This window comes from Pteropus vampyrus, unplaced genomic scaffold (assembly GCF_000151845.1).
Source record: "Pteropus vampyrus isolate Shadow unplaced genomic scaffold, Pvam_2.0 Scaffold81, whole genome shotgun sequence".
NCBI classification, from domain to species: Eukaryota; Metazoa; Chordata; class Mammalia; order Chiroptera; family Pteropodidae; genus Pteropus; species Pteropus vampyrus.
This window is the reverse complement of record NW_011888862.1, coordinates 6,206,629-6,233,113: the sequence shown is the minus strand read 5'-3', so window position 1 is coordinate 6,233,113 and position 26,485 is coordinate 6,206,629. Positions and strand designations below refer to the sequence as shown.

At 38.6% G+C, this 26,485-nt stretch overlaps 1 protein-coding gene and 2 pseudogenes across 3 annotated transcripts in view; 1 reads left to right on the top strand and 2 right to left on the bottom strand.

Annotated features, from left to right (window-relative positions):
* NHS (NHS actin remodeling regulator) overlaps positions 1 to 26,485 on the bottom strand; it is a 336,905-nt gene that overhangs the window by 25,760 nt on the left and 284,660 nt on the right. For all 3 annotated transcript variants that reach the window (XM_011362990.2, XM_023532315.1, XM_023532314.1), the window contains 2 exons: positions 21,709 to 21,861; positions 14,474 to 14,607 (listed from right to left, as the gene is read on the bottom strand). In XM_011362990.2, the coding sequence (XP_011361292.2) occupies positions 14,474 to 14,607; positions 21,709 to 21,861 (287 nt within the window). The remainder of the gene's footprint in view (positions 1 to 14,473; positions 14,608 to 21,708; positions 21,862 to 26,485) is intronic.
* On the top strand, positions 430 to 5,325 carry LOC105294034 (annotated as a pseudogene).
* Positions 20,309 to 20,427, bottom strand: LOC111741782 (annotated as a pseudogene).

The following is a 26,485-nucleotide window of genomic DNA, read 5'->3' as shown; positions in this document are numbered from 1 at the left end:
GCTTTCTGTTAGGTTCTTACCTAGGAATGTCAGCTGCTTTCTATAGTCATTATTTCTATGTCACCTCAATTTCCCACTTGCCATGTCAGTCTTATAATCCCTTTCTTATATTATATTCTTTCTGTTATAATAACTGGTGTGATTTCTATTTTCCTGACTAGATAAATGACACGGTACCAGGTTTTCACCTCTAGTTTACTTGTGTCTGAGTCATCTAAAATACTTGCTACTTCCTGCTCCTCAGTCCAATGATGAAAAGATGGACCAGAGTGATGTTCTGTGGGGTGTCCAGATGACAATGATCTCTGTAGTTTATGGCAGGGAGCAGGAGGGCTGACATAATCTCAAAAGTAAACTGCTTCTGGTGACCCTCGAAATAGGTATAGAGGACAAAAGTATTTGGTGGGGACAACAGCCGTATCCTTCCGCATGTTAGGTGTTGTGCTGATTTGCTCCAAGAAAAATACCACATTGGAACAACAGCAGTTTCCGAGATCCACCTACCTTCTACAAAGACTAGACAGGTGAATTAAATGGAGAGTGTGATAGATATCATCACTCATGCAATCTTATATTTGAAACTAATGTCAGGCTCCTCCCTCCCTACCATAACAAGAAAAAGTCTCTAGAAATTGAGGAAGTTAACCCTATACACACATGGCCAGATATCTTCATAAAGCACCACTCTTTCTGATCATGTTATTTCCATGCTAAGAACTCTTCAATAATTTTTTATGCTTATGGAATAAATTCAAATATTTTAGTCTGACATTCAAAATCCTTCAAGATACAGTCTACTGAAGCATTGCAGCCAGACCAGAGTATTTGAATTCATGTATAGGCACTTTATTTTCTCCTGCTTCTGTGTGCTTGCTCTCATGGTTTCCTCAGTCTGTAATCCTTCTCCTCCCAATGTCCATGTCAAAATTCTACCCCATCCTCAAGGCCTTCTCCATGAAGTTTAATGCTACCTTTACCATGAATTTTAATCTTAACACCTTATCCCATTCTAACACCACACACTTGGTTAGGTATTAACACCTTATATTCAAAACCATATCATTTCCTCTAGTATCCATGAACTCTGGATGGCAGAGATTATGGCTCACTCATGTTTGTATCCCTATAGTACTTAATAATAGTAGTTGCCCGGTTAATTTTTTTTCAAAATATAGAAATAAATAAGAGGCCACAACAGGAGGAAGGGCATTCCAAGGGCATTGTTTGGAGAGTGCAGGACATTTTCTAGACAAACAGGTGTAGTTTGGTTTGGCTGAGGTCTAAGGTGTGCAGAGGATTTATGGGAAATCCACTTGGGAAGGTAAGTTAAGACCAGATTGGACAGATGCCGGAGAGTAGGACTAAGGATTTGAACGTATTTCTTTAGGCAGAATGGAGCAATTGAAGGTTTAGGATTAGGGAAGAATTTGTATGCCAAAGGTTGTCGTACCAAGGTTAGAATTTTTCTTAACTGGTTTAAAGGAGCAAATTAGATGAGATAAAGGGACACACATAATATGAAGCAAGAGAGATTGGATGGACAGCTCCATTTTGAGACAGGTCGTAAAACAACAGAATACTTCTGAGAGAGCTTGCAAAACCATGGAGATATTTCATAAAAGCAAAACAAGACCTGTTTGGGACACTGTGGTATGTGTAATTCTTTTGCAGTAAAGGAAAGGCTTGAGCAGTGTTTCTCAGTCCCAGCTCTTATAAATCAATATCTGAAATCTCTAATACGGACCTATGGAAAAAGGGGAGGGGAGAGGCTGGATAAGATTAAGATAGAGCTGGGGATGGGAGAGACAGTGAGTCAGTGAGAAGGTCTTTATCCTAGTGCAGGTCAAATACTATTGAAATACCCCTTATACCAGCTCTAGTCTTTAATCCTCTTTCCTGGCTCAGAACTCCATTCTCAGTTTTCTAATTCTTCTGTAAACTACTTTATTTTTTTCTCAGAAGCTGTTTTATCATAAGACCTAATTTTTCTTCTTGATAGAAAATGGAAGTATAAACATGGTCATTGTTTATAGCAGTGGACTATAACCACAGAGGTCTGGGTCCTAATTTGAGTCATTCCCTCCATTTACTTCCCAAGAAGGCTCTTGGAATGTCCCTTGTCCTCCTAATGTACCTCCTTAGTAAGAAGAAAAGTATGTTTTGACAGGTTTTTATTTTAAAATCCCTGGATGCCACAGTGTGATAAGTTAGGGGACCACTATCGGCCTATGGAATGACAAAAAATCCCTGATATTCTTTCCTAGCTACTTTTATCAAGTCTGAAAAAGAATATAACTGTGACACAATGCATTGTAATGAGTTAACTAACTGTAAATCCTGATGATGAGGATTTAGGCCTCAGTGCTCCTCTGGAACCTGATTAATTGTTGCTTAATTAATTGAAACTTCTGTGGGATTCTTGCCAAAAAATGTGTAATCTCAATCTCATGTCAAGCATCTTCCTCTAATACCACAGAGATCATGAGACATTTTACCCCTTCGTCTCTTATGAGGCTTGCGGAGGGACACTTGGTGAGACTGCTGGAATCTCTCACTACATTGAGGAAGGACGACATCTATGCCTGCACATCTAGACATCAAGATCTAAGCGGGGACTTAGACTTTAAGGGTCCCTATGAACCTGACTGCAGGCTAAATGCAGCAATAGGAGATGTTTCAGCTCAAGTGCAGACTCTAATCAGTAGGGGCTGTGTGGATTATGTGGTAAAGAGTATGCAACCTATTGGAAATGTCTGCTTTAGGCTTGCACAGGAGAAGACTGCTATAATCTATCGGGAATGCCTGTCTTAGGCTTACACAGGGGAAGAACAGATGTATGTTCCAAGAATTTGCAGATTTGGGCCTGGACCAATGGATCTGACTGATGAGAAGAGATGAGCTGGACATTCCATTCAGAAGGGGATGAGGATGAACTGCTATGACAAACTGACTCCATACTCTGAAATGGGAATCTATGCCATGATGGTGCACTAGGGGCAAAGTGTCATATACTATGGCAACTCGTAATCATCTTAGATTTAATTCTCTGTGGTCTTCTACATTTTACTATTTAAAGACATTCTGGACTAAGCATTTCCTGATCATACTTAATATCCATGGCTAAATGTGTGTGTGTGTGTGTGTGTGTGTGTGTGTGTGTAACTTTTTATTTTGAAATAATGTTATATTTACAGAGAAGTTGTAAAAATAGTAGAGTTCCCATATACTCTTTATCTATCTTTTCCTAATGTTAACATCTTACATAACCATAGTTATGTATTTATTGAAACCAAGAAATGAACATTAATAAATACCACTAACTAATCTATTAACTTTATTTGGATTTTGCCAGTTTCCCCACTAATGTCCTTTTCTGGTCCTGGATCCAATCCAAGATCCCATATTTCATTTAGTTGTCAAATCTCCTTAATCTCCTTCAATTTGTAATTGTCTCTCAATCTTTGCCTTTTATGACCTTGACACTTTTGAAGAATGTTGGCCAATTATTTTCTAGAATGTCCCTCAGTTTGGAGTTGTCTGATGTTTTCTTGTGATTAGATTGAGATTACACATTTTTTGGCAAGAATCCCACAGAAGTTTCATTTCAATGCACTGTATTAGGAGGTTCATATATAGGCATGCCCTATTAATGATGATGTTAATTTTGATGGTGTCTGCCAGGTTACTGCAGCTACCGAGTTACTATTTTCTCTTTGCAGTCAGCAAATATCTTGTGGATATTTAAGACTTTAAGACTTATGCAAATATCCTGTTTCTCAACATAATTTTACCCAACTAATTTTAGCATCCATTGATGATTAATGCTTGCAAAAATTGTTACTGTCATATTTGGCTAATGGTGATTTTTTAAAATTCCGTTAATACTTCTACACTTATTAATTAGAATTCTTCTGTAAGGAAGAGCTACTCCACCTCATGTATTTGTTTACTTATCCCAACTTACTTAATATCAGTATAGACTCATGGACATTTATTTATTCTTGGTGTTATAATCTATTACTATTATTATTTATTTTATTGCTCAAAGTGTCCCAGATTTGGCCATTGGGAGTTCCTTCAAGTTGGCTCCTGGGCCATTCTGACATACCCCTTATTATTTTTTTGAGCACTTTCTTGCTTTCTGGCATCTCAAAATATTCCAGGATTATTTTATATTTTCTCTGGGCCAGCCCTGGAATAAATAATCTCTCTAAGGAACCTGGTTTCTTTTATTAGAGAATGATATTTACAAACAGGGTGTAGGCACTAGGTATGCTCAGTGTTACTAGAGTGTCATTGCTTCTAAGGCCCTCTCAGAAGGCAGAGCTAGGAAATATATGTTTGTGTACTCATACATGTACATATACACATATTTATTTTATGCCTATCTATCTATGTATACATGTATATAAGTATGTGAGTGAGTGAGCATATATGTATGACTTGATACTGATACTTTAGATTCTAATCCAAGGTCACAGGATTTATTCCAGATGTCCCCTTTCCTTATTTGTAACTCCTTTCTCTAACAGTGACAAACTGACTGTCATTATCCACAACATATTTATTTACTTGCTCAATTCTAGTATTCATATAAAGTATTTCAGAATTTCTAACTCATTCTCCTGTGAAGAACAAATTTACCAACTAGAGTACAATATTTGAGTACAATTTCTTTTGTCTTTAGCTTTACACTGTTGCTTCAAGTACAGCTGCTCCCTGAGGAGCTCCTGCTTGAGGGTAGTGTCTGGGGTCTCTATGTTGCTGTAAAGGGAAGAGCTCAAGGAGATCAAGGAGGAGACTGGCTTTCCTACTGTCAGATCACGCACATCTATAGCCAGTTTGCCAATGTGGACAAAGTTGAAAAGGGGCTCTCAGCCAGGAAGATTTCCAGTGGATTCCAAAACTTATCATTGATCCACTGGGGGACTGGCTCATCAGTGCCTTTTTTTCAGAGGGAGAAGATCAAGTAAACATCCATGGATTCATAAAAACTTTGGCTCATTTTGACCCACTGAAGATAGTGCAAAGAGCAAAGATAAGAATGGACCAGAGCCACTCAACAGCCAAAGCAGCAAACTGTAGTTTGCTTTTTGACTATATGATTTGGATAAAGATGACCAGATCTCCTGTGATGAGCTGTTCCAGGTGCTATGCATGGTGGTTGGAGTGAATATCTCAGATGAGCAACTGAGCAGTATCACAGACAGAACAATCCAGGAGGCTTATCAGGATGGGTATGGCACCATATTTTTACCAGAGTTTGTTAAGGTTTTGGAGAAGGTGAACATAAAATGGAAAACAAACATCCTATTTTTAAACTAAAAGACTGAAACTAAATTGTTCCTTGTTCTCTAGTATTTAAGAACTAGAACTTGAGAGTCTTCCTATCTACCAGCCCCACCTCTACCCTATCATCTCCTTTCTCCCCAGATACTGCTGTTTTTGCATGCCAACACCACGTGTACTCTTTCAACACAAACCTGACTTTGGGATAAACAAGGTATTACAGAATAGCATACCTAATCTATTTCTCTTCAGTATCCATTCACCAGTCCCCCATGAGTTCTCAATTCATGCCGAGAACCAGCCAGCAAGTTTTCACTGGATGCAGACTGTAGCCATGCTGCTTTCCCACCAGCTGGGCTTCCGCATGCTCCTTCAACCTTTCCCATATGTCCTTGCTTCCTGCTTCTCTGTCATCCAACCTACCATTCACTCGATCTTTTAGCCTTCCTGCTTTTTATTATATAGCCTCAAAGTCTCCTCTGTTCTACCTGACATTTCAAGCTATGCCTGTTAAATATATGTCTAATTTAACAAGATGGTTCTGTAGTTTGGCAGTTTTTATTTACCTTCATTCATAAATGAGCCTCTGAGGTGTTGTCTCCCCAGGAGCGTTTTGGGAATTAGCACTTCTCTCAGCAAAAATGTGACCATCTCTGGTCTCCTGCAGTTAAAGGGTTACCGAATGAAGCTGTTCTTCTTAAAAGCTTCTTAAAAACTTGGTGTCGAACCAAGTTTTCTGGGTAGCTTGCCCAGGTGGCTTGACCTCTGGCCTCTGATTCCTCACATGTAGCGTATCTATATGGCTACTCTGGTTAGCACGGTTTTGGTTCTTCAGAAAATAGCCATGTGCTTACAGGTCTGCTCAGCTTTGAGGCACAGTCACCACCAAAATGGTTGCTCTGACAATATGCTTGGAGACTTTCTCATGGCTTTTTGAACAAGGAAGCTAGGTATCTTAAGAGCCTCCTGTATTCCCACTTCTGCAGCATGGTTCATGCCTCAGTGTTGCATGCCTTTGGATGCTTTTTTACTTCATATTTCCAAGTAGAAAGGTTAGAGTGATGGAGGTGCCTAACTTCTTTTGTCCAAGAGATTTAAAGATCATGTTCAGTATATTAAAGGTTTTGGCAAATGATTATTCTAGAAGCCATGGTCAGCTCTCAGTAGAGGTTCAAAACATTGATTGAATTGTCACATTAGCTGCCTGGTCACACTGGTTTCCTACTTCCTGGTATAATTAATCACTGCTAATCTCTTAGAAACACAGGGTCTGGCAATGGTGGCACAACCTGCGGTGGCATTATAGATCTTTCAGCAAGCCAGAGCAGCTTCTTTGTTAAGATCAGCTTAGTTTAGACCACATTGAATCAGGCTGTTGCCATCCTAACATCTGTCTAAGTCTATTCATTCATATATCTGCCTGTGGCTGACTTTCTGGCTCATTCCTTGTTTGCTGGCTTCCTTGCTTGGGAAGGAAGATGTGCACATAATTCTTTAGGAAGGGAATGGCTAAAGATCACCACCGCAAAGGGAAAGAACAGGAGTGGGGAACAGAGGAGGAGCCAGGCAGGATGGCTCAAGTATAAATGAATGAGGAATTCTGTATCATTCTGGCTTTGTGATCAAGTGATGTAATATAAGGATTGTATAAAAAGGAAAAAATTATCTGATACTTATCTATTTGGTACCTCAGAGGTTCTTCGACCTGAATATTTAATGTTCCTAAGTTTCTGGCCTTTTTCTCTTTTGGTGGTATAGCAAACTATTTTAATCCACAGTTGTGGCTTATTGTTCTATTTAAAATTATATTCATCAACCTATCAATAAATATTTGTGTTGGAACAAAAATACTTCTTTTCAAAGTTATTTAGGTTAGCTATTTTCTTCCCTACCTCTTTCAGTGTGGTTATGATATGCATTTGATAGTTAGGTTTATTTGTTACTTTTTGTTTTTCGTTTTGTGTTCTCTCCATGTTCTGGTTGATGTTAATTATTTATTTATGGGGGGGGTATGTGAAACATTACTTGGGTTCTAATAGTTAGAACTACCCCAAAAAATATATTCAGGGAAGTGTCTCTCTCCCTTGACACTACTACCTCCTTCCCATCCCCCATTCTTTCTATCCCATTCCTGCCCACCCCATTGTTAAACCAATCTCATTAGTTTCTGGTTTATCCTTCCCGTACTGTCAGTTTTGCTATAATGCTTGTTTATAAAAAGAAAATTTGTTCCAATGTGATTGACATCTTAGAGAACAATTTAAGCTTAATGTGAATTTCACATTTACTTATTCAGGATTTCATGCATGAGAAATTCTAGGTGAATGCAGAAACTGTACCCAGAGGACCTGAGCTGTGTAAGAATACACAAGATGCACATACTTCAAACATCTCCAAGCTCCCCTGGTTTACCCTCTGCGTGAGAAGCCACACCCATCCACACCTAGGGCTATAACCTTTCCTCTGATTTTAGGGATGCCCTACTCTCACTCCTTTGCAATAACTCACAAACTGCAGTCCTCCTGATGCCCACTCCAGCAGTAACTGTCAGGGCTTTTTCTAAAGTGACACATCTATTGTTTTATGTACTTAACCATTTAACATGTATAAAACTATGCTATTGTTTTGTTTTTTTTTTAAAGAGGTTCCTATCTTTGTGCGTGTGTGTGTGTGTGTGTGTGTGTGTGTGTGTGTGTGTGTTTGATGGAAGTTTTTACAGTATTGTGCCCTGTTTTTTTTCACAAAGCCTTTGATTTTTATTGTGTAATTTCACATACTGTAGAGATTTTTAGGGATGCATATGTTCTATTATAGCAGAATTGACTAAATCTTTTACACAAATAAATGGATACCTATATATTTTCTTCTATACCTTTCTTTCTAATATGAAGGGTAGCATACTATAAACTCTCTTTCAGGCTTTGCCTTTTTCAGTTAAGAATATATACTGAAAATTACTTGTTATTAGTTCATAAATATCTTCCTTATGTTTTACAGCTACATAGTACTCCATTGTGTGAACGTCCTACAGTTTATTCCATCACTACATGTACATATACCACAGAAAAGGGCTAATATTACTAATCGATAAATATTTCTTAAGTATATCCATCTATGTACAGGTATCTTGGTTATTTCCAGGATCTTGTCATTGTAAACAACACTGCAATGAATAATCTTTTGTATTATTGGAGGTATGTGTTTAGTGGGATTGCTAGGGCAAAAAGTAAGTGCATATGTAGCTTTTTTTAGATATCACCAAATTTCCTTCTAGATAGGTTGTACCATCAGCACTATATGTGCCTATTTCCCCAGTTGCACCAGCAGAACCTGTTGTCATGTTGTTTAATTTTTGCCAATCTAATAGGTGATAAATGATATCTCAGTGTTGTTTGCATTTCTCTAATTATAAGTGAGTTTGAACAATTTTTCTTAAGTTTAAGGAACATTTTTATGGTGTTTTTTTTTTAATTGTCTGTTCAAGGCTTTTCTCCCATATTTCCACAAGGTTTTTGCTCCTTTGTCTCTAAATTTTTAATAGATATTTATCAATTAGTAAAATTAGTCCTTTTTCTGTGATAGATGTTGCACATATTTTCTCTCGTTTTTGGTTTTTGACTTTGTTCACAGTGTTCGAGTATATAGAAATATTTACTGTTCGAATTTATCAATCTTTTCTTTTATTGACTCTGTATTTTGAGTCAGAGTTAGAGAGCCTTTTTCTGGATTGAGGGCGAAGAATAATTCACCTCTATTTTCTTTTAATACTTGTGTTATTTCATTTTTTTATGTTTAGGTCCCCGATCCATTTGGAGTTTAATCTGGTGTATGATATAAAATATGGATCTAATTAGATGGTTCTCAATTGGAGATGATTCTGTACCCCAGGGGACATTTGGCAGTGTATGGAGACATTTTGGGTTGTCAAAACTAGGGGGAAGAGTGCTTCTGGTATCTAGTGAGTAGAAGCCAAGGATGCTACTAAACATTGCAAAGTGCACAGGACAGCTCCTACAGCAAAGAATTATCTGACTAAAAATGTCAATAGTGCCGAGGTTGAGAACCTTTGATAATTTATTTTCTTTTACCAAATGGTTACCCAGTTGTTCTAGCATCATTGAAAAAAACTCCATCTTTTGCCTCTGTGTTTTGAGATATTGCCTTTATCATATGTAATGTTTTCATATATACTTGGGTTGATTTCTCCATGTTGTATTCTATTCTACTGGCATGTTTGTCTATTCATGTGCCAGTATCACACTGTTATAATGATAAAGGCTTTAAAGATATTTTAATGTTTGGTAGGGCTAGTCACCTCTTATAGGTTTCCTTTCACAATGTTTTCCTGGCTATTCTTGTTATGTTTGTTTTTCCATAAGAACTTTAGTATCAATGGGTCTAACTCCATTTTTTAAAAGTTTACTGGTTTTATTGGGATTGTGTTAAATTCATAAATTAACTCAGAGAGAACTGACTTGTTTATAATGCTGAATCATTCTATTCAAGAACAGGAGACATCCTTCCATTTGAAGAAGTATAATTTTCTGTCTTTTATGAGTGTGTTAAAGTTTTTCTCATATAGATTTTGTATGTTTCTAGTAAATTAATTCCTAAGTATTTGATCTTCTTTGTTATTGCTGTAAATGGATTTTTCTTTACCACTAGGTCTACAAATTGTCTATCATTTGTGTAAACAAAGGGTTTTGGGTTTTGTGTGTTTGTATTCTGCTGCCTTGCTGAATTCTTTTATTGTTTGAGTCAGTTTTATCATTAGGAGTTTTTTGGTAGAGTATCATACCATCTAGATATAAGTTTATTTCTTCTTTATCAATTTTTATGCCTGTAATTGATTTATTTTGTAAAATTGCATTGATTAATCCCTCTAGTATGATGCTAATCATAGCAGAGATAGTGGGCATATTTGCCTCATTCCTGATTTTAGTGGAGCTACCTGTGTGTTTCTCCATTAAGTAAGATACTAGCTTTAGGACTAAAGCACATATGTTTTATCATCTTAATGGAGTATCACTCAATTCCTATTTTCTTGTGCCTTTTTATAAAGAACGGGTATTGAATTTTATTTTATTTTATTTAAAGCCTTTCCAGCATCTATGGAGATAATCACATGGATCCTCCCCCACCCTTAGATCTATTAATACAGTATATGATACTATATCCTGTGTTGAACCAACCTTCCATTCCTGGAATAAATCCCATTTAGTCATGGTATATTAACTTTTTAATGTGGTATTGTGTTCTGTTTGCTAACATTTAATTTAGTATTTTTTGCATCAACACTCATTAGTGATATTGATCTGTAGTCTCCCCTCCCTTCCTCCCTTCCTACATTCCTTCCTTCCTTCCTGTCCTTATCAGGTTTAGGTATCAAACCTTTATAAAAGGTTCGTAGAAGAAATGGAGAAGTTCGACTTCATTTTTAATGCCCTGAAACAATTTACAAAGCATTAGGATTATCTGGACTTTGAAGCCTTAGTAGAATTCTTCTGGGAAACCATCTGGGCCTGAAATCATCTCCTTTGCCACACTTGATGATGGAGGACTCCCAGATGGGCTTTAATTAGGAGATACCCCTTGAATTTTCAACTGACAGAGGGTTTTAAGTTAAATTGGCTGGTCACTTTCCTGTGAGTTCATCTTGGAGAATTTTTGATATAAATCAAATGTCAAGAAACCAAGCATCCCCTCTTTCCACTTATAGGAGCTATGAGGCTACATTGGAGCCATTGCCATATGTCACCAGACAGATGACACTGTGTTCCTTAAACATGTTACCTATCCCAATGCATCCTTAGGATTTCATGACAGTGCCCTGGGGTACTTCATCACACAGTTTGGGAACCAAAGGTATATAGCCTTCCAGTCTTTTTTCCTATGCATGTATATATACATACACCCATATACGTTCATAGATTTTTTTGAGATCACATTATACACTGTTTAAAAATCTGATGATAAAATATATACATTTTCCATGTCATTATATTCCTCTATAACACTATTTTTGATATTGCATTCTATCCTATGACTATATCAGAATTCATTAAACTAAGTCTCTATTGTTGGACTTTTAGGATATTTGTAATTATTTTTCCTATTGTAAACAGTGTTTTGATGAACATCCTAGTGAAGAAATCTTTGCATACACTCTTGTTATGGCTTTGTTAATCCTAGATGTAGAATTGCTGGATCAAAGGTTATGAATATATTATAGTTTTGATTGCCCTCTGGAAAGGGTATGACAACTTATACTTCCTCCAGCCTTATATATAAGTATACGTTATAGGCTTTTCATTTAATGGTAAGAGATTTGTTAGAAGTAATTATGAATATAGATTGAGATATTCATGTATTTTAGGCACTATGCCAGGCACTTTCATACACAATTTAATTGTATTTACATAAAATTGTATTAAGTCTTCTTAATAACCTTGTAAAATTGAAATTATTATCCCCATTTTGCAGATAAAGAAACTGGGATTCGGATATAATATCTTTTTCCAAATCACACAACCAAAAAGTTGCAAAGACGAAATTTAGACCCATAATATTATCACTATATCACTGATACCTCATGGACTTGATTGGCTAATAATATTAATGATGATGATGTTTAATACATAATGAGTGCATATCATGTACTGGGTACTATTTACATGTATTAACACATTCGATCCTGATTTCAAACTTATGAGGTACTATCTACATTATCCTTGAGACACTGAAATGATTAACTTGCCCAGAGTCATACAGCTAGCAAATGGCAGAGCTGGTATTCAAATTCTGGCAGTTTGGCTTCACAGTCCATGCCATTAATAACCAAAGTACAATATAACAGTTTGTAGAGTTGTGAAAGATTGTGTATCAGACTCTCATTATGAATGGTTTTTTTAAAGGAGGAAAAACGGTTTACCTAAAGTCTCATAGATAAAAGAAGAATTGTTGTTTAAGAAAATGTCTATACAGCAATTTGGCTGTAAATTTCCTGTCCCTATACCTGCATTTTTTTCTCTTATAGCAATATATGGCCCGTATACTTAATGCATAGAACTATGTTCTAGTCTGAGTCAGCTCCAGGTCTGAGGGATATAATTTGAATGAAAAATCCTCCAAATTAGTAGCTGATGGATGGTCACAGGGATGGGAAGCATGGCATAGGGAATGCAGTTAGTATTAATACATTGGCTAGGTGGAGGAGGGTCAGGGGAGGGAGGGAGCAATTGGGGGGATCGTTTTACTAACTATATAGATATCTAACCAATGTACTGAATACTTGAAACGAAAATTTAAAAGCAAAATCCTCCAATGAACCTGGTGACCCAAACTCAATTGAACAAATGAAATAGTTAAAATTTCCCCAGCTTACTTAGAAATATTAAGTATTATCATTTGAAATGGATAAATTTTCTGAAGTTTATATAAGTATGATCTAGACTCTGCTCTTATTGAAATTTGTTGGGTAAATGAAGCACTCTCATTGCTATTCATTGTTTTAAGCCTTTTCCTATAGTCTTCCTTTGGTATTTAAACATTATTAAAAATTATGCAGAATATGATGAAGGGTAATATTTTTATGTCATTTCCGTAAATGCTCAACATTCTTCTCTCCCATCTCGCCCCCCTCAAGAAAACCAACTTAATGAGCCACAAAACATGTATAATGAATGGGAAAATATTTTTAGCATTTTATGCAGAAAATGCCTCATTAAAAGCAAATGCTTCAGCAAGCAGATTTGAGGTTAATATGAACTTTTGTTGAGCAGGGACTTTTATGACAAATCACTAACATGTGTAACTGCTCTATATAAAGACCAAGAAAGCCCTAAGAAGATCTTATCTTCTTTTCTTATCCCTAAGCAGCATTGCAGCAATGTGGTGAGTGTGACATGGTACTCGGTAGACACTTCATGAGCCTGAAGGACATGAAGCCTACCATCCAGCTGCAAGTAGGGAAAATGTTTATGTATTGTCCAATATTGTTCACTGTTTTATCTGGATATGTTATATCATGCAGATTAATTTAGATGAAGTCTGTTCATCCGGATGTTTGGCATCATGTGACCAAAATAATTTGCATCTATTTTGCATATTATAAAAGCCATAAGGGTGCAGGGTTTATAGTCATACGTAACAAATTTAATTTCAAATAAAAACCTCAACATATAACCACACTGCTGTAACTTCTTAAGACTTTGGGCTTCAAACTAGAATGACAAGAGAACAGGGGTCCAGCCATTTGGGTAGGCAGTGTGGACTGATTCGATCACAGAAACCAGAGCTAATAATTTTAGCAATGCTCTGCTCAGAGGAACAAAGTGCTCATTTGTCCCCACTGAGGCCCGAGAAGGCACACCTGGGGATGGTGTTAGCAGTGGCGACTGATAGTGCTTGCAGGTGTTCTGAGTTGATCTCAGCTTCATCATCTGTGATCCATGCTTAAGGGTTGGGCTAAGTGATAGCCATACCCACCCAGGCAAGGCTGAAATCATCAGCAGTGATGACATCACTCTGGTAATTGGTTACTCTGAAGGACTAACCTCCTTGATATGAGGAAATATGAAATGATAAGATGAATTATCTTCAAATGGAAATTTTTCACATCATTTCAGTTCTTTCCCAGGTTACCCCACTGAGTTAGGCAACCTATCACCTGACTAAAAATAATAGTAGTGACTGTAGAAGTTTACATTTATTGAGGTCTTACTCTGTGCCAGGCACTGTGCTAAGTTCTTTCCATGCTTTATCTCATTGAACTCTCAATCACTATAAGCTAGGTACTATTCATACCCCCATATTACAGATGAGAGAACGGAGGGAAAAGAAGGTAAGTAACATGCCCTAACTCTTTCCGCTTGTGTGCAGAACTAGGATTTGATATGTTTCCCCCCTGATTTTAGAGTCCTTAACTATCATTGCTTTACTGCATTGTGCAACCAGTTAACTAAAAAAAAAAAAATCACACACACACAATAGTATCCCCAGCCTATTCTAAAAAGAGGCATTCCTTTCAGAAATGAAAGGGGAGAAAATGAAGTTGTTCCCAAATACCTATGATTTGTTCTCTCAGGCGGCCTGGCCTCCTTCACTAGGAGGGAACTGACTCTCAAGACCCACTTGTGCTTCCTGATGAGCAAGGACGTGGCTGCCAGCTGGCCACCAAGCTTACCGTTAAGAAGTGTCGGTCCTTGACTTCGCGTCTCCTCTGGCTGTGAGCTGGGGGATAGGCTGGCAGTGGCGGGGCTGCAACAGAAAGGGGGACAGTGCCTCTCTGCTCTCGGCGATCACTTCGGCTTCGATGTTCTGGGGGCAGAAAAAGCAATAATACAGAAATATACTTGGCATTTTCAATTTATCTTGTTCCCTTGGGAGGATGAGCAAAGGGCTGGGAAAAAGCAAGGTTTCGCTAATCTAGTTCATTTGTATACCAAATAAAATTTTCAGAGTGGCTCTGAACTAAACTTCCATTTCATGTTACTATGAAGTTGGACACATACATTTTAGTGGGTCCATCTCATCATCTTTATACAAGATGGTGCATCTTGAGTTTGGAAAAAGCAGTATATTTCTCAATGTGCCTCATTTTAAAACAAGATGAGCAAAAAAAAATTTAAAAATCCGGAACAATGGTGGAAAATGTGCTGACATCGGTGCTGGAGTGAACGATAGGCAGAGACACACTAGAGCCACCTGGGGAGTGCTGGGGACAAATGCTTACAGCCATCCAAGGGGTGAGGGAGCCAGTTCATACAGGCTCAGGGTTACTGGGTGCTATGTGTTGGTACCTTGAAATAGGCCATGGTGAGAGCATGGCAAAATATTGGTAGGGCTATATATCAGGGCTTTTGTTTATTTACTTTATCACTGTTTGTTTGTTTAGAGAGTCTGTGATCAGCACATCATAGCATCTATCTAAGCCCTGTCGCCTACAACACCCAGAGGGCTTTGAAATCCTGGGCTCCTAGAGAAAATAAAGGAATCCCAATGACAACATTTGTCTGATTTAGGAATAAAGCTACCACTGGAAAAAGCCAAGAAATTTCCATGTGTGGAATGAAGTGGTCCTGACTTCATAGTAAAAATCACTGAAACGCTAAAAGCATAATTTAGCTTTCTGGGTATTTCAGTGAGCCCCAAAGCACACCCAGCTCAACACACAGGCCACACCAAAGGCCACCCTGCCTTCCAAAATCCAGCCCGTACTCATGTCCAGGGCCTGAAATCTCATAAACCCCTCATGACCAAGGTACAAATTTGTACAGCAGATTTCTTAATCTGCTTCTCTATTATTTAAAATCACCGTTACTCAGCACATTAATAATAATGACTATGATGCCCAATATTTACTGAGCAATTGCCATGTGCCAAAGATGCTTTGCTAAAGCTCTTATGTGCAAGATTTTAACAACTGCGTGAAGTAGGCACTGACACTGTCCCTCTTTTGCAGATGCCTAAACAGGAGGCTAAGTCACTGCTGAGCTATCAGTGGTACACACTTGGTGCCAGGACCTTACTCTTGAGTACTACTTGACCTATAGGCACTGTAAGGCCCTAACAAACCTTCTCACCCATCAGAGCAAGACTTCTTGGGTTTGATAGTATTTGATTATAATTATATTTTATCACATTCTAATTCTTTGAACATTGATGATATAGAATATTTGGCATCTCATAAAACACGACTTACTTTTTTACCCATTAGGGAACAGAACTAACTGTACTGACCCTCTCAGGTGACATGGCACCTTTCTCCAATGGCCTGATAGTGCCCAGTGTCCATTTTATCTCTATCATACTGATAAAAGTCAAGATGTCTCCATATATTTGCCTCCTTCACTAGGAGGATAGAGACTATATTTTATTTAACATTCAATCCCAGGGCCCTGCCATGCTTGAGACATAGTGAGTTCTCAATAAATGTTTATTCAGGGACTGAAAAGAAGAACAACTTAATATTTTCATTAAATTCTAGTCTTTTAACATTAGAACACATTCCATACCCCTATCTTTGTCATCAGCTGTGTTGTCAGTGCCCTTGCTGTTAGGTCATTGTCTAGGTCCTGTTGCCTGTTCCACTCCTTAATGCTGGCCCCTTTCCTGTGGTCAGTGTGGCCTCCTTAATGCTGGCCCCTTTCCTGTGGTCAGTGTGATTTGGCTGTCTGTGGCCTCCCTGCCTGAACTTCCAACTTCATCTATGGCAACAAAACGTGGTAGTGTTCTTCATCTTCCCTTGCTTAGGATTCTTTAAACAAATGTTGACTGATTCCCATTTGCAACCAGAAAAAAAGCCCTCATCACTATGTAGATAGTCTTTGCTAAACTGCCTCTGCAGCCAATGTTTATCAGGAAGGCTTTTTGAGATAAATGTCTTCCTTATTAAAGTGCTTACCTCTACTACCACATTCATTTTTCTCTGTAAGCAAACAGTGGGGTTTTTTCTAAATGGGCAGTGCAAGGAAAAGCTTTGACATTCTTAAAGTCATAATAGAGAATAGAATATAAGTGTTGCTGGTTAGGAAAAGGTGGAAGGAAGGGAGGAGCCTGGAAGGAGACATCAACTCAATTTCCCATTCAATTGTTCCCCTGCTACACTTAAACATATCTCTTTCATTCACCCTAGGCCAGGAGTAGGCAGGCTAGATTAACGGCTCCCTAATAATACTTTTTTTCCTGGTGGTGGGGTGGGGAGAGCATTCATCTACTAGAGCCTGAAATTAAAGTACACTCTTGGTTCTTATTACCTTAGACCAATGGTACTTAGACCCCAGCCCTGAAGCTTGAAAAGCAAGGAAATACAAAATATAAATACCTTTTTATAGACATCTAGTAATCTCCCCCTCACTGTTTTACAAACAGAAACAATGGGATCACTTAAAGCCATTATTGGTTCTGAGCATAAAGATTTATGAAGAAAAAAAGAGAAAAAAAAAGAAGAAGAAGATTCTAAACAACTTGAAATCCATTAAGGTGCTACTTCCTCTGGGGAGCCTTCCCCAAAGCTCCATGGCATGATTAGTGCCTGTCCTCTGAGCCTTCATATCACTATGTTGAAATTACCTGCTTACTTGTCTCCCTCACTAGACCAGGAATTACTTATGGGCAGGAACCATACATTATTGCTCTCCGAATCACAGGTTTAGCACAATATCTGGCCCTCAGTACACTTTGTTGAGCGGTTTGCTATTGAGCAGATTTTGAAGGCAGCTAATTTCTAGGTTCTAATCTTGGTCCCCTGGCTCCTTCCTTATAGCCTCATCTCCAAAAGTAACACAGAGCTGCTGCCACCGCAGCTTCACTTGTCTGTGCTTCATTATCCACACTCTCCTGGTGGAAGCCAGGATATTCCAGCTGTCCAAATACAGAACCTACAGAGAAGCTCACTGCGGAATTTGCTGAGCAAGGCCGTTGTCTGATAGGTCAGTACTACTCATGGCCACCAGATGGCAGAAGTGGTATTCTGATGAATGCACTGCTAAGCTACTGTGTTTCTTGGACAAGGTTAAAAAAAAAGTCACTTTCTAATTTTAATTCTACACTGCATGTTTTTAATTCTATGATGCCTATAATTCCTGTTTATAGCTCTCTGCAGTGCTATTAAAACTACTACACCCAAGATTTGCTATTGAGACAACCACAAAGCCCGCCAGTCTATGGAAGCAAGATGCAGCTCCAGGATCTTCCTTCCCAACCCCAGGAGGCCCCAAATCCCTCTCTCAGACCCCTGGAGGAAGTTGGGAGAAAATTGATATTGGCACTCGCTATTCCTCAGTTCTGCCATTAAGTCCAAACCTGACAACACAGTGAAATGTGAAAGCTTACAAGCAGCTTAATGTTATCTGGTTGAATTTGGAAAAATCTAATCAAGGATGACTTATGGATAATAATAAAAGGATAAAAATAATTATGGCCAAAGGGCTAACATTACTCAAGCTCTCTAATGATGGGATCAGAGAAAGTATTTAGTGAGAATGATCAGATTCCTCTGTCGTCATTCTATGCCCTCAACACTCAATCCATTTTCTGCAGAATTTGATTCAGTTGCACAAACATTCATTGAGGACCTATGATATGTCTGGTTCATGCTAAGAGCTTAGAAAAAAATAAAAAATATCTTTGCCCTTGAGTAGCTCATGGATTAATGGTAGAGGATAGGCTTGTAAGTGTTTAGTTATGAAATAAGCTTATAAGTGACACGATGCGAGGATGCACAGGATATATAAGAAGGATGCCTAATCCAGGCTGCAAAAGAATGGCAAGAGTGTTAAGGAAGATTTTTGGAAGGTGGCTTGCACCAAAAATTTCACAAAGAAGACCTTTTTAGCCAACTATAACATCAAAGTGAATAATAAGAACGCCAGAGATACTACTAGAGAATACTCATTATCACTCTTCATTATAGTGTCACAGCATCTGCTACTAATAACTAAGAGGAATTTTTAGAAAGAATTGCATTAGGGATATTAGTAGATTAGCTCCTTCATTAAAGGGGAAAAAGGCTGGGAATAGGGAAAAAGGGAGAAGTCATATTTATGTTGAAGAAAATAAGCTAAAACATTTATCATTTTATTTCTCCATCTTGATAGTGAGTTTAAAAAAATTTATTTGAACTTTAATACATTTGCAAAATACCATTCCTTAAAGGAGCATAGGGGAATCTAGGACAAAGACATTGAATGTACAGACACCATCTCTCTCCACAGCAGAAATCCAAAGGCCAAAAAAGCAGGCAGGCCAACTTCTGATACCCAATCTAGGGGATTCTAAAAGGATAGTGCCGGTTTTTAATCTCCTTGTCCTAATTAGAATGGTTTTAAGGCACTGAAAAGTAATCAGTGTAAGAAAGGGCTGTTATCTTCTATTTTGACTGCTATGTACCTATCTCTGGCTTTCTAAGGACTGTGAGAGAAATAGAAATAGAAATGTTTAGTTATTTCGCTAGGACACCGTGTATGGTGAGGAGGAAAAGAGCTCTGGCTGGGGATCTGGAGGCCCAGATCTGGGTCCTGGCACTGTATGTAACCGGCTGTATGTAACCCTGAGCAAGTTTTCTGACATTTCTAGGCCTCCGCATGCTCCACTGTAGAATGGACCAGATCACTGGTTCTCAGCAGGAGCAGAAGAGCCCCATGAGGGAGGTTCTGGTTGTGAGATGACTGGGCAGGAGACAAGGATGACAGCCATCCTACTGGGCATAGGACGGTCCTGAACAATGAAACAGTGCTCCAGGTCACACAAATAACCCACCAGAATTTATTATAAGGGAAAAGTCTAGAATCTATTTCTGAATCAAATCTAATTTTCTTTTAGTTATAATCCAAGGTTGTTTATTTTTTTGCTCATATTTAATATACTCTAAATGCACCAGTTTTATAGTGTGTCCTCCTGCCCTTTGACTCCTTTATTTCCCTATATTTTTTGTTCAGAATGGCTTCTGATTGTCTTTACTTAATCCAAAACTACTTTTGATAGGTGCAAACATCTGAATACTTTGTTATGTTTTTTAGTGCAGTCAGGCCTGGGCATTTGCATATTGCAAATATTATTCTTATACCCATCTCTCGATTTACGTGGTATTTTTTTACATGAGCTTTTTAATATGTGGTAAATATTCACCTTATCTAGGTGGACTTTTTATGTGCAGTTTCCATTTGCACAGTCTCATTTTACGTTATTCTTTCTTTTTCGTTTCCATTATTGGCAATTACTCTTTCTAAAAAACAATAGCTTAACTCAGTAGTGTATAAAGAACTAATAACTACTAACATGCAATTATTAATGACCTTATTGTTTACTGGATGGCAAATAAAAAAGCATGAGTGACTACGGATGTTTTTCAGGATTGGTTTTACCAAAATTTTGCTGTAGAAGCTGAAAATTACGTGCAGGAAAATGTCTTCCTTTTACCTTATTTATTTATTTGTTTTTTTAGGCGAGGCAACTCTTGGTTGACCTCACAGACTACAAGGACCTTGTCAGTTTACAATCCCTTATTTTTTATTTTTCATGCCTACAGCACCTGATCTTCCTAGGTGGTCTCCCATCCAAGTACTAACCAGGCCCAACCCTGCTTAGCTTCAGAGATCAGACAGAATCGGGCTTGTTCAGGGTGGCATGGCCGTAGACTAAATGTCTTCCTTTTAAAATGCTTTTAGATAGTGCACCTGGTCATCCACACAATTTAGAACACCCAAATATAAAAGTTGTATATTTGCCACCAAATACAACTTTCTTGATACAACCTTTAGATCAAGGCATTATTTCCACCTTTAAGATTAATTATTTTAAATGGAGTTTCAATGATATTTTTAATAAACTTGAAGATAATGAATCACTTACAGTTATGGAAGCCTGGAATAAGTACACAATTTAAGCTGTATCAAGAATATTGCTTTAGCTTTGAGTGATATGAAGCCGTCAACTTTAAATGCTGGCTGGAAAGCAATATGGCTAGAAGTGGTTGTACCAGGGAATATGGTTCCAATAACTGAAGAGGGATTAATTGGCATTATTAATTTATTAAATAAATTTCAAGAAGAAGGCTGTGACAATTTGAATGTAGATGATATTAACAAATTACTGGTTGATCACGAATTAACCGATAATGAATTAATTCACTTAATATCTGAAGCCTATCCTGCCGATGAATATGGCAGTGACCTTGAACCAGTTTCATTCACTACAGAAAATATTTACAAAGCTCTTCACTTGGCCACAAAACTAGAAACTGCAATTCTAGATCCAACGAGCCTTAAAATTTCGAACAGATTTTTAAAAATGTTGTAGTGAATATCAAAGAATTTATGAAAACTTAGCAAAAGATGGGGTTGGAAAAAGATCATCCAAAAACATAAACATAAATAATGAAAGTGAAGTAGTACTTCCAAATATTTTGAGCGATGAAGATAGCGACTTTGTGCCAATTAAAAAGAGGTTGATTGCTTTAGATTAAAGTACAGACACCGACAGCAAATATAATTTATTTTGGTTTTTCTAAATTTTCATTAGCATTTTTTGTGACAATATGTGAAATATTTTTATGACTTATATTGGCCTATTTCTTTAGTATTTTTTTTTGTAGTGGTTGACTCTTTTTACACGGTTTTCTTTTCTGTAAGAAAAAAGACACATGGAATGGATAATCCGCATAAATCAAGTGATGGGTGTATAAATAATTCTCCTTTTAAATTCTCTTTATTTTTATATTTAGACCACAGTGCTACTTTAAATTATGTGTATAGGTAGGTTATATTACCCATGAATTTCATATCAGGGTAGAAAAGGGAGCATTTCAAAGTACTTGCTATAACAGAGGGAGGTATTGGGACTGATGGGACAGAGAACAACCCTTGGACGGGACGAGCTCTGAGTTCTCCCCAAAAAGCCCCCCAAGCCCGGATCAGTCACCTCTGCGCAGGGCCTGCAGGCTCTGCCGGGCGTGGCGGTGCAGTTCTTCTACACAGGGTGGCCTCGTGGTTGGGAGAAAGATGTTTCTCTGCTGGTGCCACGGTGCGCGGTAGTACACACTCAACTTACTTTCGATATCCAGGTTAGAGACAGCTGCAAGACAAAGAAAGAAACAGGAAATTATACATCAGTAACTTTAAATTGTGCATTTGGCAGACTCTGGGGTGGGGAGGGGAACAGGGGTAGAATCTGGGTAGAGCGTAAGTCCAGACTGCTGCATCTTCATTGGGAACTCACTCAAGGCTAGAGAAAGGTTTGAAATTTACAGTACAGAGAGGAACAACCTTTGCCCCAAAGCCAACGGATGGGAGACCCCAAAACATCATCTGCCTGTGACCAGTTAACTTCCTCTCCACACCTTCACTTCACACTCTCTCTGACATAGTTGCTCATCACCCTGAACAAGTCCCTGGCCATCCATGCTAGGGGATGGGGTAGGGGTCCTGCCTTCCAAGAAAGCAGAGAAAAGCCAAAAGGATGAGTCCAAAAGGTGGCCTCAGCCCCAGTCTTCTGGCTGCAGGGCCTCAGAACTATAGTTTTTCACATCCACTCCTGAAGCCCACCTGAACTTTACTCCTCACTTGCCCGGCTTTCTGTCTCCTGTGACTCTTGGCTCTTGACTCTCATTATCTAACCTTATCCTCCCTTATACCTGCCAACTCCTTGCCTGCCATGTCTCAAAGCACTCCTCAGCTTCCCTAGTTTCACCCAAGGGAGAACATAAGCATTAAATATCCCATTACATGGGCGATAGGTGTTAAGAGAGAGAAACCACAGACAGTGCCGGTGAGGATAGGGGAATGGTCCTTGCAACTCACCCAAGAGATCAGGTTAGGAGGCATTTAACCCACTATGACTTCTTCATGTACACACTGAACCTAGGGTGGAGATCACTCATGAGTCAAAGGTAAATTCTTGCGGAAGGAGCTGTTCCTAATCAGGATTCTAATTAGGAAATTACTACATAGGGGAACTCTCGAGCACCTGAGCAGCCTGCCAGCCTCAGAATGGTGAGTCTGTCTTACCCTACAGACCCATTGTCCAGACCAGGTCCCCGTCTTGGGCTCACTCTGTTCCTCCCAGTCTCATTGCCTCTGTTTTTTTTTTTCTCTTTTTCCAAGTATGTGATTTAGGGGTGTTCTTCCCAACTGTTCATTTCTGTGCCCCCAACAGAATTTTGGTTTCTCTCTGATCTTTTTCTTTCTGAGGTCTGGTCTACCATTTCACTTTGTCTGGGAAGCTTGACTTAGAACAAGATACTCTACAGATAGAGTAGAAAGGCAAATGAAAAAGAAGGGCGGGTACTTTTGCAGAAGGGGAATAGAACAAAGGAAACTGGGAAAATGGAACTTTTGATAATTCATCCATCCCCAAGTATTGCATTTATGGCAGTTATTTTTGATTTTGCTTTTGATTTCTAATGCAGTCTTCAGTAGTATGTTTTTCTAGAGTAATGCATCATACCTACAAGGAGCACCAATAAAAACAGACATATTTCCAAAGATGCTAAAGAAACATCACATGGACAAAATCAAAGGGAAAGAACCATCCATGCCTCTAAAACAGTGCCATCCAATAGAAATTTTTGTGATGATGAAATGCTCTATGGCTGTGCCATCCAATGAGGTAGCCAGTAACCATACTGGCTATTAAACACCTTTTAATTTTTATTTTTTTAAAAAATTTAAATTAATTTGAATAGCCATAAATTCGGTGACTATTGTATTGGACAATCATAACTATAGTCTGTTATATTCTCTCACCTTCAGAAACAGAGCAGATTACTCCCTTTGACCTAAATTTATCCTTCTTTTGTGTTTAAACAACAAGAAGAATTTAAGCCCAAGGGCTAGAGATCCCAAGATTATCTTCCTGGGCAGGGAAGAGAACTTTTATGGGAGAGTTCTCTGGGGCCAAGAATAAAGGTAGCAATTTTAATTACCCTATACCATTCAACCTGTTCTTTGGAAACCATAAGTGCTTGGTGAAGCAGTCAGGAGTCATTGGAGACAAGAAAACCTAGGAGGAATCGCTGAGGGAGAAGCCAACCTCTTCAGGCCTCAGATGAGGTGTGGGATGCCTTGGGGTAGAAAGGATAGGTTCCAGTTGGATCAGAGCTTTCCTTCTCTCATATATAAATAGGGGAGAGTGCTGAAAATAGAGACTTTCGCTCTCTCTTTTTCTTTCGTCATCCTCGGAGGAATACTCTGGTTCAGTAATCAGGAGGACTAAAAAGTCAGCCTCTCCCTGGATGCAGAAGTTAACCCCCACCCAATAAAGCAGAGGTCATACCAAACCCCATAAAAAATGGCTGTGAATTCATTTGCTAGTGACAGCTGAGAGAAAGGATGAAACAGAAAGCTTGCCTAGAGGAAAGGAGAGGCAAGAAATTCAGTGGACAGTCCCAGAAGTAGAGGGGTTTCTGAGTACTTCCTTTCTTAGGCCCATCTCTTCAGGAACCAGGATTTGGGACTGGGCCCAGATGACTTGGGGATAGAGTGAAGATTCTTAAAGTCCCTCATTCCCTCAGCACCACGGACCAGAAACCTAGAGTGTTAATTTTTGATAGCTTATCAGAAACCATGTCAAGCGGCTATGGCTGTTCAATCTTTATGTGGGGAAGAGCTGAGCTCCTGCTCTTTATCTTGATGCTGATCTCAAGAAAAGACTCATCAGAAGTGCTTGTGAAGAACACAGATTCCTAGGCTCCAACTTAGACTTCCTAAACCAGAATTTCCAATGGAGAGGCCAGTAATCTGTATATTTGAAAACTGACCCAGATTATTTTTTATTATCAGGCAAGTTTGAGAAACCCAAAATGTTATCTGATAATGCCTTGGGATCTTGTGAGAGTGAAGAGAGATAGGCAACATGGGGGAAGGGAAGAGCTGCTGAAAATGGAAACATCCACTCACCCATGGAACGTTTTCTAAATAGCTATTATGTCCCAGGCACAGTGCTATGTGCTGGGATATAGTACATGAGAAAACACACAAGAATCATTACCTTCATGAAGCATATGTTCCCTGGTTCTGTGTGAAAATGATTTAGGTATGATTTTACCTGGAAGCAGTAGGTTGGGAGAAGTGACCTCTGGCAGACTCTTCTAGTTGTAATATTATACAATTCCCTTGGGATAGTCTAAGACTTCTAGACTCTAAAAGCCATAAACATTGAAAATATTGTAGTCCCCACTCCTCCATCTTCACTTCTCTGTGGTAGGTATTCCCAAATTAAAGAATAAATTAGTATATCACTAAATAAATGTAAAAAAGTTCAGCAAAATTCTCTTTCCTTCTTGTTGAATATTAAATATTGGGTTATTTGAAAAAAGCATTTTTTTGGTGCCCCTGCTTTCCTGATGTCCTAAACACATTTTTACTGTGACTACTGGGCAAGCCAGAGCTGAGTTTCTAGGCTGCTAAACTTGCCTGCTGCTCAGGACTGTGGATTTGCAGGTGCAAAGACTAATGCATGAGTTCCAGCATGGGCAGTCCAGTAATGGCTTCTGGGAAGAACCAGCTCTCACAATGCCAGCCTTTGGGGCTACGAATCCTCACCTCTTCCCTGTCTTTTTATTTTTATCTGCTGAGAAGCTGTAACGGATTTCTGCTGTGCATTAGCAGGTGAACATTTCACTCATCAGTTGCCACAATAGTGTTTATCTCTCAGACAGGGAAGGGAAGGAAAACTCTTTAATGCCTTTGCTTTCAGTTTTGTCCTTTGGTTACAGAGCATTAACTAGTATTATGTGTCTACCAGACACAGACAGACAGGCACTAATGGAGTTCTTTCAGGGAAAGCTATCCCATTTTTCCTCCTTAAAAAATCTATTCTTTTTCCTAAACAGTTCAATGAAAGTTGAATCCACTTATTCATAAGCTCACTGTGCCACTGCCATTGCAAGATTGTCCACATCTTCAGGTTAATCCTGCCTCCCTTTTCTTCCCTGTTTAAAAATTTGACCATGCCTGAGCCATGCAAGATACCTGGCTTAGTACTCCAGGTGATGTTTATTCTCATAAAAATGATACAAAGTGAAGCAAGAAGGTTTCTCCTCTGCTTCTCTGGATACATCCAGGGGTCCCTCCATGGTAGGCAGAATTCTAGGATAGCCCCCAAGATTTGATTCCTCCCTTTCATGTGTATACCCTGTATAGTCTCCTCCCCTTGAGTATAGGTAGAACCTGTGAATTATGTTACAATACTTGGCAAAAGGGATTTTAAGATCTTTGAGTTAATCAAAAGAGAGATAATTATCCTGGGTATATCTGGCCTAATCAGGTAAGCCCTTAAAAAAAGACAAGCAGCAGCAGAAATACTCTCCTGTTGGCCTTGAATACCAAACTGCCACAATGTAGAGAAGGCAACTTAGCAAATAATGGTAGGTGACCTCTGGGAACTGAATTCAACTCCCAGCTTCCAAGTCAGCTCATTTCAGATGAACACAGTGACCATAAAACCTCAAGGAATTGAATTCAGACAACAACCAATGAACCTGGGAGAGGCTCCCAGGCTTCAATGAGAATTCAGCCCTAGTCAAAACTCTGATTGTAGCTCAGTGGGACCCTGAGCAAAAGACCCAGTTAATCTGTGTCCAGAATCCTGACCCATGGAAATTATGAGATCACAAACAGGTGTTATGCTGCTAAATTTGTGGTAATGTGGTATGCGACAATAGAAAATTAATACAGCCTTCCACTATTTTATCTACTTC